Below are 13,835 nucleotides of genomic sequence, written 5' to 3'. Positions count from 1 at the left end.
TAGAGGTGTGCTGTAGTGCCCCTGTTTTTTTAACTCCCAGCTCTGTCGCCTGCGCTGCAAAGACACTCCTAAGTCCAACCAACTTTACTTCTTTATTTCCCAAATTAACAAATGTTTGATATTTAACTATAAATAATAATATAAAATTTAAATTTTGTGAAGATAAGGATCGAATGTATGACCTTAAAATGGGACCTGAACTATCCATGGCCCTGACCCAATTATTCCCCACCCTCAAATCCCACTTCATTTGAAAACAATCCCCATGAACAATGCCACAGGAATTTGATGAATTAACATAAATTCTCTGTCGTACCCCCTTTGTTTTAATTCAGCTTAGTATGAACAGAATATTTTGATTTTGTTTCAAATTCAATCATCTACAATTTTGATGAGACAGGAGTAAAATAGAATTGGCAGTGTATAACTTCTCCATCAGAGGTGTGCAATGTTATAATGGGTCATTTGCCCATATATGCCCAGTGTTTGAATTGACTCTTCTGCATTACACTTCATATGATGGATTTATCTCCCAAATTTCTACTATCTGGCAGCTTAGGTCTCATTCCCAGAATTTGTTCAGGCTTTCCAGGGAGAGATGGTATGTTAACAGAAGATGTGATCGTGGTATACAGGACGGAGTATTTAAAATTAAGAAGCCAGACAGAAGAACATTGGAGGTGACAAGTGTAAATGTAGGTTTCAGCAATAGATGTGCTGGGGTAGAGACAGAGGTGAAAGCAGGTAGTGTTTCTGATGGAAAGAATACCGGGTTCGGAATCTTATCTGAGAGTTGAGCAGCTACAATGACACAAGATAATGTACCAATCCAGGTGAAAGGAGCTCTTGGATTTTTTATGCTGAAGTGTATTTATACTAGAACATACCTTGTAACTCTTCCCATACAATATTGAAAATGTTAACAATATTGGAATTTCTATGACTGCAAGCATGGAAAGCCTCCAGGACAGAACGATCATGAAGATACAGATTCCAAAAGCTTTTGCCAAGTACCGTAAAAATAAGCTAATATTCTGCGAGATGATGTCACTCACTACCGTTGCATCAGAGGTCAGACAAGATGTGATTTCCCCTGTAATATTAACCAGATTGAATTACCACAAATTTCAATTGTAGGGAAACAAAAGTCTGTGTTAGAAATTGTGTAGGGGGCAAACATAAAGTGAAACCAATCAGTTAGTACCGGCTACTGGACTTGTTCTCTTCCTGTTGGTCAGGTGAACAGTTCTATTCCAAGTAGTGGCAGTACCTATTTCCTAGTACTAACTGCTCTTAAGCTTCATGTACTTATGGTCAATATCATTTACCTAAGCTCTGAGGCCAACAACAAAACACAGAAACACACGCAATTGTGGGCACACATGCTCACATACCATGTGGATTGATGTCACAAGTTAACTTCTTAGGGTGGCTCTATTCCTCCCACACTTGCATTTATTGGTTTTCCCATGCAATGTATAATTGCCTAAAATTCTCCTTTGTGCTGAAGCAGTAAGAGTTCTTCAGGCTCTATAAGTTCTACATGGCTCTCTACTTAAAAAGATCACAAAATGCTTATGAATGATGAAGGCCATCTATCCCATCTTAGATTATCCATCTGGACAGACACTTCATGACACCAAGATAAAGGCAAAATACTGCGGATGCTGGAAATCTGAAACAAAAACAAAAATTGCTGGAAAAACTCAGCAGGTCTGACAGCACCTGTGGAGAGAAAGACGGAGTTGACGTTTCGAGTCCAATACAGAGTTTTTCCAGCATTTTTTGTTTTTACCTCATGACACCATCTGTTTTCTCACTAATTTTGATGTCTTCAGTCCATTACCTTGTACAGCAAAGAAGAACTTGCTGCCAGTGTGAGCCTGTGCCCCAGTGTCCAGTCACAGTTTAGCCTAAAGTTGAGCTAAATCAGGGAGCATGACTTCACACACAAAGGGTAGTGGAAATCTGGAACTCATTCCCCCAAAAGGTAGTCAGATGAAATTTTCGAGATTGTGCTCTCGAGTCTCCACTATTACAGCCGTAAGGGGCAACAGTGCCACAATTCCTGGAAGCACGGCTAATTAAGCTGCTCGAAAGGATGCAGAGGAGGTTTACCAGGATGCTGCCTGGTCTGGAAATGCTAGCTATGAGGAAAGGTTGGAGAAACTCAGATTGTTCTCACTAGAGCGACAGAGATTGAGGGGCGACTTGATAGAAGTTTACAAAATTATGAGTGGCATGGACAGAGTAGATAGTCAGAAGCTTTTTCCCAGGGCGGAAGAGTCAATTACTAGGGGACATAGATTTAAGGTGAGAGGAGAACAATTTAGAGGAGATGTGCGGGGCAAGTTTTTTACGCAGAGGGTAGTGAGTGTTTGGAATTCGCTGCCAGAGGAGGTGGTGGAAGCAGGTATGATAGTGGTGTTTAAGAGGCAGCTTGACAAATACATGAATAGGATGGGAATAGAGGGATACGGACCCCGGAAGTGCAAAATGTTTTAGTTGACGGGCAATATGATCAGCGCAGGCTTGGAGGGCCGAAGGGCCTGTTCCTGTGCTGTACTTTTCTTTGTTCTTTGTTCGTCTACTATAATCTTAGCCACTATTTTAGTGATAATACCACTAACTCAACTGTGGTCCCGAGACCCTACTGCTGTAAAGATAGGTGGCTCATTTATTTAAAATTGTATTAGTTCTTGCGATGTGGCTGTTGTTGGCAAGGCCAGTATTTATTGCCCATTTGTAGTTACCCTTGAGAAAGTGGCGGTGAGCCACCTTCTTGAACCTCTGCAGTCTGAGTGGTGAAAGTACTCCCACAGTGCGATTATGTAAGGATTTTGACCCAGCAACGATAAAGGAATAGCGATACATATCCAACTCAATATGATGTGTAACTTGTAGCAGTACTTGGAGATTGCAATATTTCCAAGTACTTACTGCCCTTTAGAAGCCAGCTTGTTAAAGGCAAATGATATTTAACTAACTTGATTGAGTTTTTCAATGAAATAGCAGAGAGAGTTTAAATGGGTAATGTGGTTGATGTTGTAATCATGGACTTTCAAAAGTGCCACATAACAGGCTTGTCAGCAAAGTTGAAGCCCATGGAATAAAAAGAACGGTAGCAGCTTAGATACGAAGTTGGCTGAATGACAGGAAACAGAGAGTAATGGTGAATAGTTGTTTCTTTGGACTGGTACAAAGTATACAGTGGGGTTCCACCGGAATCAGTGTTAGGACAACTGCTTTATATATTAATGACCTAGACCTTGGTGTACAGGGCACAATTTCAAAATTTGCAGATTACACAAAACTTGGGACTATTATGAACAATGAGAAGGATAGTGATAAACTTCAAGGGAACATGGACAGGATGGTGAAATGGGCAGAAAATAGCAGGTGAAATATAATGCAGAGAAATCTAAAGTGATTCATTTTGGTAGGAAGAATGAGGAAAGGCAATATAAAATAAAGGGTACATTCTAAAGGGGGTGCTGGAGCAGAGGGACTTGGGTGTATATGTGCACATATCATTGAAGTGACAGGGCAGGTAGAGAAAATGGTTAATGAAGTATACGGGATCCCGGGCTTTCTAAATAGGGCCTGAGTACAAAAGCAAGGAAGTTATGATGAACCTTTATAAAACACTGGTTCAGCCTCAACTAATGTATTGTGTCCAATTCTAGGCACCACACTTTAGGAAGAATGTGAAGGCATTGGACAGGTTGCAGAAAAGGTTCACGAGAATGGTTCCAGGGATGTGAACTTCAGTTACATGGATGGATTGGAGAAGCGAATAAAGAACCATAGAACCAGAGAAGATTTACTAGGATGTTGCCGTGTCTTAAGGAGTTGAGTTGCAGGGAAAGATTAAACAGGTTAGGACTTTATTCCTTGGAGCGTAGAAGAATGAGGGGAGATTTGATAGAAGTTTACAAAATTGTGAGGGGTATAGACAGAGTAAATGCGAGTAGGCTCTTTCCACTTAGATTAGGAGAAATAAACATGAGAGGACATGGCTTTAGGGTGAAAGGGGAAAGGTTTAGGGGAACATTAGGGGGAACTTCTTTACTCAGAGAGTGGTGAGAGTGTGGAACGAGCTACCATCTGACGTGGTAAATGCGGGCTCACTCTTAAGTTTTAAGAATAAATTAGATAGATACATGGATGGGAGAGGTCTGGAGGGTTATGGACTAGGTGCAGGTCAATGGGACTAGCAGAATAATATTTTGGCACAGACTAGAAGGGCCTAATGGCCTGTTTTCTGTGCTGTAGTTTTCTATGGTTCTATGGTTCTAAGCTGGGGTGTTCTTCTTGGAGAAGAGTTGGTTGAGAGGAGATTTAATAGAGGTGTTCAAAATCATGTGTGGTCTGGACAGAGTCGATAGAGAGAAATTGTCCTTTTTGGTGGAAAGGTCAAGAACCTGAGGGCACAGATTTAAGGTGATTGGCAAAGAAAGCAACAGCAGCGTAAGGAAAATCTTTTTTAAGCAACAAGTGGTTAGGATCTGGAATGCATTGCCTGAGAGTGGAGGCAGATTTAATCAAGGCTTTCAAAAGAGAATTGGATAATTATTGGAAGAGAGAAGATTTGCTCGACTACAGGGAAAAGCTGGGGGAGTGGGACTAAATGAGTTGCTCTTACAGAGATCTGGCATGGGCATGATAGGCCAAATGGCTTCCTTCTGCGCTGTAACCATTCGATGGTTTTATGGGCAGAATTTTCCCCCCATCGGGTGGGGTTGTGCGGGGACGGGCGGGAGCGGGCGCGAACCCGATTGGCACCCCTGATCGGGTCCGCACCGCCATTTTACATGGGCGGGCCAATTAAGGCCCACCCAGCAAGATGCGCATCTGGAAGCGCTGAGCACTCCCTGTGCGGGCGGGGGGGATTCCCTGAGTCGTGGCCAGCGCTCTTTCACACGTGCGCAAAAGAGTGCAGAAATCTCCCTGAGGCTCAGGGAGATTAAGCATCTAAATAAAGAAATTAAAAACTTATAAAACATGTCCCCTCATGTGACAGTGTCACGTGAGCTGGGACATATGAATGAATTTTTAAAAAAATTTTATTGAATTTTAAAACACTTCATGAGACCTCATTCCGCCTGTGGAGGAGGTTCCATTAAAAATGCAAAGGCCGCCTGGGCTCTTTGCCTGCCCGCCAACCTTAAGGTTGGACGGGCAGCTCATTTTATTAATTCAATTAGTTTTTAACAGGCCTTAATGGGCCTTTGACAGTTTGGCGGGCATGCAGCCTAGTTGGCTGCGCGCCCACTAAACTGAAAATCTAAATGACGCGTGGTGACATCAGGACGGCCACCCGATGTCACTGCGCACTTCATTTTACGCGTCGGCGAGTGGGCCCTGCCCCGACTCACCGACCCGAAAATTCTTCTCTATGATTCTAGTCCTTCCAAGTGGTGGAGATTGTAGGTTTGGGAGGTTCATCAAACGTTTCAGCAACTCAGGTTACACATCTGTTTTTCAAAGTATCTATCATTCTAAAGGAAGTAACATTTCAGAACGGCGGGGAACTGGGGGGACTTAATTTTAACCTAACCCAGCCAGCGGGAAATGTGTGGATTCAAGCCTGATGTCCCTTTTACCCTGCCTGGTTTTATTCTCCATTTGTCCTGAACAACTCCCTTTGTGTTTTCAACAGGATTCTTTTTGCGTTCATTAATTACAGAAGCCAAAAAATTGCTAAGCAATACCGCAGTGCACAATGGGTATTACAAAGTCAGTCCATTAAATAGTGTTATTTTCAGTCTTTAAATTCTGCACTTTTTAATAAGTTCCACTGACCTGTCTGATGGGCATCAAAGAAACTGATTTCCTGTTGCAGTATGGAACTGAACAGCTCGTTGCGAATTTTAACATTTAACCTGGCAAGTGCCAGATTAAACAGGCCTTCTCGAAAACCCACTGCTATTGCTCTGTGGAAAAGACACATTAAAATAACAAAGCTATTGTCTCTGCCAATTCCTTAAAACCTTTATACCATGACGATGACAATTATTTAAAATCATGCTTCACAACAAACTATTACTTTCATTAAAGGAGTTCTTTTCTCACACAAATTGTCACAGGACAATTTGCAATAAATATAATTACAGCAAATAGACCAGCACAATCATTTTTTTTTTGCAAATAAAGTTCCTAGTATTCATTCAAGAGCTTCATAAACACCTCATTTTGTAGTATTTGTCAATATAGCTGAATAGTTTAACCATCACCCATCTGAAGATCTTTAAATAGCTATCAGAGCCAAAACCATGGCAATACTTTAATCAGTAATCTTTGTAGCACATGCTCCTCACCAGCACTTTTCCAAACTCAAGGTTTTCAACAATAGACTATGTAAGAACACAATTGCCTGTGAATACAAATACAAACATAATAAACATTTATTATGCAGAACAATTGAAATATTGGTGGCAGATGCTTACCCTACAGATGTGAATAATAGCATCCCAATTAGGTTTCTATTGAAACTGCTGCTGTCCTTTTGAGATAATCCATCCAATATTAAACCCAAAAAATAAGGGCTAGAGATTTCTCCTATATTTAAGAAACAAAGAAAGTCAATTTCAACTAAAGTTAAAATATTTTTGCCTTGCAAAGACGTAAGAAGGGTCAGAAATGAAAGTCAGATCACCAATATTCACCCTATTGAAGGCACTGTGTGTGAGTCTGTGTGTGAAAGTGTGTGTGTGAGAATGTGTGTGTGCAAGAATGTGTGTGGGTGAGAGAGAGAGATTGTGCATGTGTGAGGCTGTGTGACTAACTGGGTTAGTCATAGTGTGATAGGTTTAGAGGGAGTGGAATTCTTAAAATGCATCCAGGAGAGCTTTTTAAGCCAGCACTTAGAAGGTCCTGCAAGCGAGGGGGCGGTCCTGGACTTAATTTTAGGGAATGAAGTCGGGCAAGTGGTAGAGGTATCAGTGGGGAAGCATTTTTCAGATAGTGATCATAACTCCGTTAGATTCAAGGTTGTTATGGAAAAGGACAAGGATGGGACAGAAATCAGAGTTCTAAATTGGGGGAAGGCCGATTTTAATAAGATCAGATATGATTTGGCCAGAGTGGACTGGGAGCAGCTACTTTTAGGTAAATCTGTGTCAGAGCAGTGGGGCTCATTCAAGAAGGAAATAGGGAGAGTGCAGGGCCAACATATTCCAGTAAAGATAAAGGGTGGGACCAACAAATCCAGGGAACCCTGGATGTCAAGGGATATACACGATTAGATAAAGAGAAAAAGGGAGGCTTATGGCAGATACCGAGGGCTCAAAACAGCAGAAGCCCTAGAGGAATATAGAATGTGTAGGGGGGGAACTTCAAAAGGAAATCAGGAGAGCAGAAAGGGGGCATGAGAAAACATTGGCAGGTAAAATAAAGGAAAATCCAAAGTTATTTTACAAGTACATTAAGAATAAGAGGATAACTAGGGAAAGAGTAGGGCCCATTAAGGACCATAGTGGTAATTTGTATGTGAAGCTGGAAGACGTAGGTAAGGTTCTAAATGAATACTTTGTGTCGGTGTTCACAAGTGAGAGGGATGACGTGGGTATGGAAATCAGTCAGAAGGACTGTGATATAATTAAAGAAATTAGCATAGAAAGGGAGAAGGTTCTAAGTGGTCTGGCAGGCTTAAAAGTAGATAAATCTCCAGGCCTAGATGAAATGTATCTCAGGCTGTTGAGTGAGGCAAGGGAGGAGATAGCAGGGGCGCCGGCAATAATTTTCAATACCTCTCTGGCCACAGGAGAGGTGCCAGAGGACTGGAGGACAGCCAATGTGGTACCGTTATTCAAGAAGGGAGGAAGGGATAAACCAGGGAACTACAGGCCAGTCAGTCTAACCTCAGTGGTGGGGAAACTATTGGAAGCAATTCTGGGGACAGAATTAATCTACACTTGGAGAGGCAGGGATTAATCAAGGACAGTCAGCATGGTTTTGTTAAGGGGAGGTCATATTTGACCAATTTGACTAAATTTTTTGAAGAGGTGACCAGGTGTGTAGATGAGGGCAATGCATTTGACGTAGTCTACTTGGACTTCAGCAAGGCTTTTGATAAGGTCCCGCATGGGAGACTGATAACAAAGGTAAGAGCCCATGGGATCCAAGGCAATTTGGCAAATTGAATACAGAATTGGCTGAGTGGCAGGAAGCAGAGGGTGATGGTCGAGGGGTGTTTTTGTGACTGGATGCCTGTATCCAGTGGGGTTCCACAGGGATTGGTGTTGGGTCCCTTGCTGTATGTGGTATATATAAATGATTTAGATTTGAATGTAGGAGGGTTGCTCAGTAAGTTCGCGGATGACACAAAAATTGGTGGGGTGGTAAATAGTGAGGAGGATAGCCTTAGATTACAGGAGGATATAGATGGGCTGGTCAGATGGGCTGATCAGTGGCAAATAAAATTTAATCCGGATAAGTGTGAGGTGATGCACGTAGGCAGGACAAACAAGGCACGGGAATACACGATAAATAGTAGGACCCTGGGATGTACCGAGGATCAGAGGGACCTTGGTGTGCATGTCCACCGATCCCTTAAGGTAGCGGGACAAGTAGATAAGGTGGTTAAGAAGGCATATGGAATGCTTGCCTTTATTAGACGAGGCATAGAATATAAGAGCAGAGAGGTTATGCTGGAACTGCATAACACAGTTACACAGCTGGAGTATTGCGTGCAGTTCTGGAATCCGCATTATAGGAAGGATGTGATTGCACTAGAGAGAGTGCAGAGGAGATTTACCAGGATGTTGCCTGGGCTGAAGAGTTTTAGTTATGAGGAGAGATTGGATAGACTGGGGTTATTTTCCTTGGAGCAGAGGAGATTGAGGGGGGACACGATTGAGGTGTATAAAATTATGAGGGGCATAGATAGGGTAGACAGGAAGGAACTTTTCCCCTTGGTGGAGGGATCAATAACCAGGGGGCGTAGATTTAAGGTAAGGGGCAGGAGGTTTAGAGGGGATGTGAGAAAGAATTCTTTCACCCAGAGGGTGGTGGGAATCTGGAACGCACTGCTTGAAAGGGTGGCAGGGGCAGAAACCCTCATAACATTTAAGAAGTATTTGGATGTGCACTTGCGATGCCATGGCATACAAGGCTATGGGCCTAGTGCTGGAAAATGGGATTAAAATAGTTAGATACTTGTTTGACTGCCGCAGACTCGATGGGCCGAAGGGCCTTTTTCTGTGCTGTAGACCACTATGACTCTATGGCTCTGTGTGAGAGAGTGACTGTGTGTGTTCATATGTGTGTGTGTGTGAGAGAGTGTGTGCGAGAGAGACTGTGCACGCGAGTGTGTGTGACAATGTGTGTGTGTGAGAGAATGTGTGTGAGTGTGTGTGTGTGTGTGTGAGTGTGTGTATGTGTGAGAATGTGTGTGTGTGTGACAGAATGTGTGTATGGGTGAGAATGTGTGTGTGTGTGAGAGAATGTGTGAGTGTGTGTATGTGTGAGAATGTGTATGTGTGAGAGAGAATAACTGTGAGTGTGTGAATGTGTGTGTGTGAGAGAGTGTGTGTGAGAGACTGCACGCGAGCGTGTGTGAGAATGTGTGTGTGTGAGAGAGAATAACTGTGAGTGTGTGTGTGTGTGAGAGTGTGTGTGAGAAACTGTGCACGCGAGTGTGTGTGAGAATGTGTGTGCGTGTGAGAGAATAAGTGTGAGTGTGTGAATGTGTGTGTGTGAGAATGTGTGTGTAAGAGACAGACTGTGGGCAGGATTTTCCCAGTCGGTGTGCCGGGGGGGGTGGGGGGGGGGCGCGGGGGACCTGCTTGCCGACGCGTAAAATGACGCGGAATGACGTCGGGCGGAACTCCCGATGTCACCCCGGGTCATTTCAATTTTCAGGTCGGCGGGGGCTCAGTCGAATCAGCTGTGCGCCCGCCGACCTGGCAACGGCCAATTGAGGCCATTTAAAATGTAATTGCAGTAGTTAAAGGACCTGCTCGTCCAACCTTAAGGTTAGCGGGCAGGCCGGGAGCCCTGGCAGGCTTCAGAGAAAGCATGAAGCCTCATCCGCTGGCAGGATGAAGTTTCATGTCGGTTTTTAAAAATTGAATAAAAGCTTAACTAAAAGCGATGGACATGTCCCAACTCGTGTAACAGTGTCACATGAGGGGACATGTCAGGGAAATTTTATTTTTCTATTTTTAACATTTTTTAATTTGGAGCTGATCTCCCTGAGGCAGCACTTAGCCTCAGCGAGATGAGTGCACTCTTTCGTACGCATGTGTGAAAGAGTGCATTCTCGACTGAGGGAACCTCCCCCCTCCCCACCCGAACAGGGAGCGCACAGCGCTTCCTGGTGGACATCACACTGGGCGGGCCTTAATTGGGGCCGCCGCTCCTGAACCTCCCCCCAGATGGGCAGAAAATTCTGCCCCGTGTGTGTGTGAGCATATGTATCTTTCTGTATTTGTATGTGTGTGTGTGTGTGTGTGAGTGCTTGTGTGAGAGTGTGTGTGTGTGGGTGTGGGGGGAGTGTGGGGGTGTATGTGAGTCTGTGTGTATGTGTGTGAGTCTTTGTGTATGTGTGAGTCTGTGCATGCATGTGTGAGAGACTGTGTGTATGTGAGTCTGTGGATCTGTGTGCATGTGTATGTGTGTGTGTGTGCGAGAAAGATAGAGAGACCGCATGAGTGTGTGCATGTGTATCTTTCTGTGTGTGTGGAATTTGTGTGCGTGGGGTGTGTCTCTGTGTGGCCCAATCTCTACTGAGTCTGTCCTGCCAGTGGGATGAACATATCTAGCGATGATGATGATGGTGTCTTTTTTCTTTATTCATTCACGGGATGTGGGCGTTGCTGGCTAGGCCAGCATTTATTCCCCATCCCGAGTTGCCCTTGAGAAGGTGGTGGTGAGCTGCCTTCTTGAACCGCTGCAGTCCATGTGGTGTAGGTACACCCACAGTGCTGTTAGGGAGGGAGTTCCAGGATTTTGACCCAGCAACTGTGAAGGAACGGCGATATATTTCCAAGTCAGGATGGTGAGTGGCTTGGAGCGGAACTTCCAGGTGGTGGTGTTCCCGTCTATCTGCTGTCCTTGTCCTTCTAGGTGGTGGTGGTTGTGGGTTTGGAGGTTGCTGTCTAGGGTGCCTTGGTGAATTCCTGTGGTGCATCTTGTAGATGGTACACACTGCTGCTACTGTGCGTCAGTGGTGGAGGGAGTGAATGTTTGTGGATGTGGTGTCAGTTGGGTGGGCTGCTTTGTCCTGGATGGTGTCGAGTTTCTTGGGTGTTGTTGGGGCTGCAATCATACAGGCGGGTGGGGAATGTTCCATCACGCTCCTGGCTTGTGGTCTTGTGGATGGTGAACGGGCTTTGGGGAGTCAGGAGGTGAGTTGCACGTCGCAGGATTCCCAGCCCCTGACCTGCTCTTGTAGCCATAGTATTTATATGGCTAGTCCAGTTCAGCTTCTGGTCAATGCTCAGATGTTGATAGTGGGGGACTCAATGATGGTAATGCCATTGAACGTCAAAGGGCGATGGTTAGATTCTCTCTTGTTGGAGATGGTCATTGCCTGACACTTGTGTGGTGCGAATGTCACTTGCCACTTGTCAGCCAAAGCCTGGATATTGTCCAGGTTTTGCTGCATTTGGGCATGGACTGCTTCAGTATCTGAGGAGTCGCGAATGGTGCTGAACACTGTGCATTCATCAGCGAACATCCCCACTTCTGACCTTATGACGGAAGGAAGATCATTGATGAATCAGCTGAAGATGGTTGGGTTGAGGACACTACCCTGAGGAACTCCTGCAGTGATGTCCTGGAGCTGAGATGACTGACCTCCAACAACCACAACCATCTTCCTTTGGGCTAGGTATGACTCCAACCAGCAGAGTTTTTGCCTGATTCCCATTGACTCCAGTTTTGCTAGGGCTCCTTGATGTCAAGGGCAGTCACACTCACCTCACCACAGGAGTTCAGCTCTTTTGTCCATGTTTGAACCAAGGTTATAATGAGGTCAGGAGCTGAATGGCCCTGGCGGAACCCAAACAGGGCATCAGTGAGCAGGTTATTGCTAAGCAAGTGCTGCTTGATAGCACTGTTGATGACCCCTTCCATTACTTTAGTGATGATCAAGAGTAGACTGATGGGGCAGTAATTGGCCGGGTTGGATTTGTCCTGCTTTTTGTGTACAGGACATACCTGGGCAATTTTCCACATAGCTGGGTAGATGCCAGTGTTGTAGCTGTACTGGAACAGCTTGGCTAGGGACACGGCAAGTTCTGGAGCACAAGTCTTCAGTACTATTGCTGGAATATTATCAGGACCCATAGTCTTTGCAGTATCCAGTGCCTTCAGCCATTTCTTGATATCACGTGGAGTGATTGAATTGGCTGAAGACTGGCATCTGTTATGCCGGGGACCTCCGGAGGAGGCCGAGATGGATCATCCATTTGGCACATCTGGCTGAAGATTGTAGCAAATGCTTCAGCCTTATCTTTTGCACAGATGTGCTGGGCTCCTACATCATTGAGGATGGGGATATTTGTGGAGCCTCCTCCTCCAGTGAGTTGTTTAATTGTCCACCACCATTCACAACTGGATGTGGCAGGACTACAGTGCTTAGATCTGATACGTTGGTTGTGGGATTTCTTAGCTCTGTCTATCACTTTCTGATTATGCTGTTTGGCATGCAAGTCGTCCTGTGCTATAGCTTCACCAGGCTGACACCTGATTTTTAAGTAAGCCTGGTGCTGCTCCTGGCATGCCCTCCTGCACTCTTCATTGAACCAGGGTTAATCCCCTGGCTTGGCGGTAATGTTAGAGTGGGGGATATGCCGGGCCATGAGGTTACAGATTGTGTTCAAGTACAATTCTGCTGCTGCTGATGGCCCACAGCGCCTCATGGATACCCAGTCTTGAGTTGCTGGATCTGTTCGAAATCCATTCCATTTAGCACGGTGATAGTGCCACACAATACGATAGAGGTTATCCACAATGTGAAGGTGGGAGTTAATCTCCACAATGACTATGCAGTGGTCACTTCTACTGATACTGTCATGGACAGATGCATCTGCAGGCAGGTTGGTGAGGATGAGGTTAAATATGTTTTTCCCTCTTGTTGGTTCCCTCACCACCTGCTGCAGACCCAACCTAGCAGCTATGTCCTTCAGGACTTGGCCAGCTCGATCAGTAGTGGTGCCACTGAGCCACTTTTGGTGATGGACATTGAAGTCCCCCACCCAGAGAACATTCTGTGCCCTTGCCACCCTCAGTGCTTCCTCCAAGTGGTGTTCAACATGGAGGAGCACTGATTCATCAGCTGAGGGAGGGCGGTACGTGGTAATCAGCAGGAGGTTTCCTTGCCCATGTTTGACCTGATGCCATGAGACTTCATGAGGTCTGGAGTCGATGTTGAGGACTGCATACCACTGTGCCGCCACATCTGCTGGGCCTGTCCTGCCGGTGAGGCGGTGATCGTTGTGTCTGGGACATTACGTGTAAGATATAATCCGTGAGGATGACTATGTTGTATCAGGCTGTTGCTTGACTAGTCTGTGGGACAGCTCTCAGACGTTAGTATGGAGGACATTGCAGAGTCTACAGGGTTTGGGTTGCTGTTGACGTTTCCGGTACCTCACTCGAATGCCGTGTGGTCCGTCCAGTTTCATTCATTATCAAGTTTTTGGTAGTGGTTTTTTGCAACTAAGTGGCTTGCTTGGCCATTTCAGACGGCAATGAGAATTAACCAGAGATTTTAGAGATTGTTGTGCATCTGGAGTCACATGTCGGCCAGACCAGATAAGGATGGCATTAGTGAACCAGATGTAATGAATGATCATGATTACTGAGACTAGCTTTACATTCCAGAT

The 13,835-nt window shown here is 44.9% G+C and overlaps 1 protein-coding gene across 3 annotated transcripts in view; it reads right to left on the bottom strand.

The window, feature by feature from the left end:
* The window catches only part of LOC144687933 (ABC-type oligopeptide transporter ABCB9-like), a 68,829-nt gene that overhangs the window by 33,529 nt on the left and 21,465 nt on the right, over positions 1-13,835 (bottom strand). For all 3 annotated transcript variants that reach the window (XM_078554561.1, XM_078554560.1, XM_078554562.1), the window contains exons 3-5: positions 6,450-6,561; positions 5,806-5,936; positions 888-1,093 (exon numbers count right to left, since the gene is read on the bottom strand). In XM_078554561.1, coding sequence (XP_078410687.1) covers positions 888-1,093; positions 5,806-5,936; positions 6,450-6,561 — 449 coding nt within the window. The remainder of the gene's footprint in view (positions 1-887; positions 1,094-5,805; positions 5,937-6,449; positions 6,562-13,835) is intronic.

Source organism: Cetorhinus maximus, chromosome 12 (assembly GCF_964194155.1).
Source record: "Cetorhinus maximus chromosome 12, sCetMax3.hap1.1, whole genome shotgun sequence".
Lineage (NCBI taxonomy): Eukaryota > Metazoa > Chordata > Chondrichthyes > Lamniformes > Cetorhinidae > Cetorhinus > Cetorhinus maximus.
Note: the sequence above shows the minus strand (reverse complement) of the source record. Positions and strands in the feature narration are given on the sequence as shown.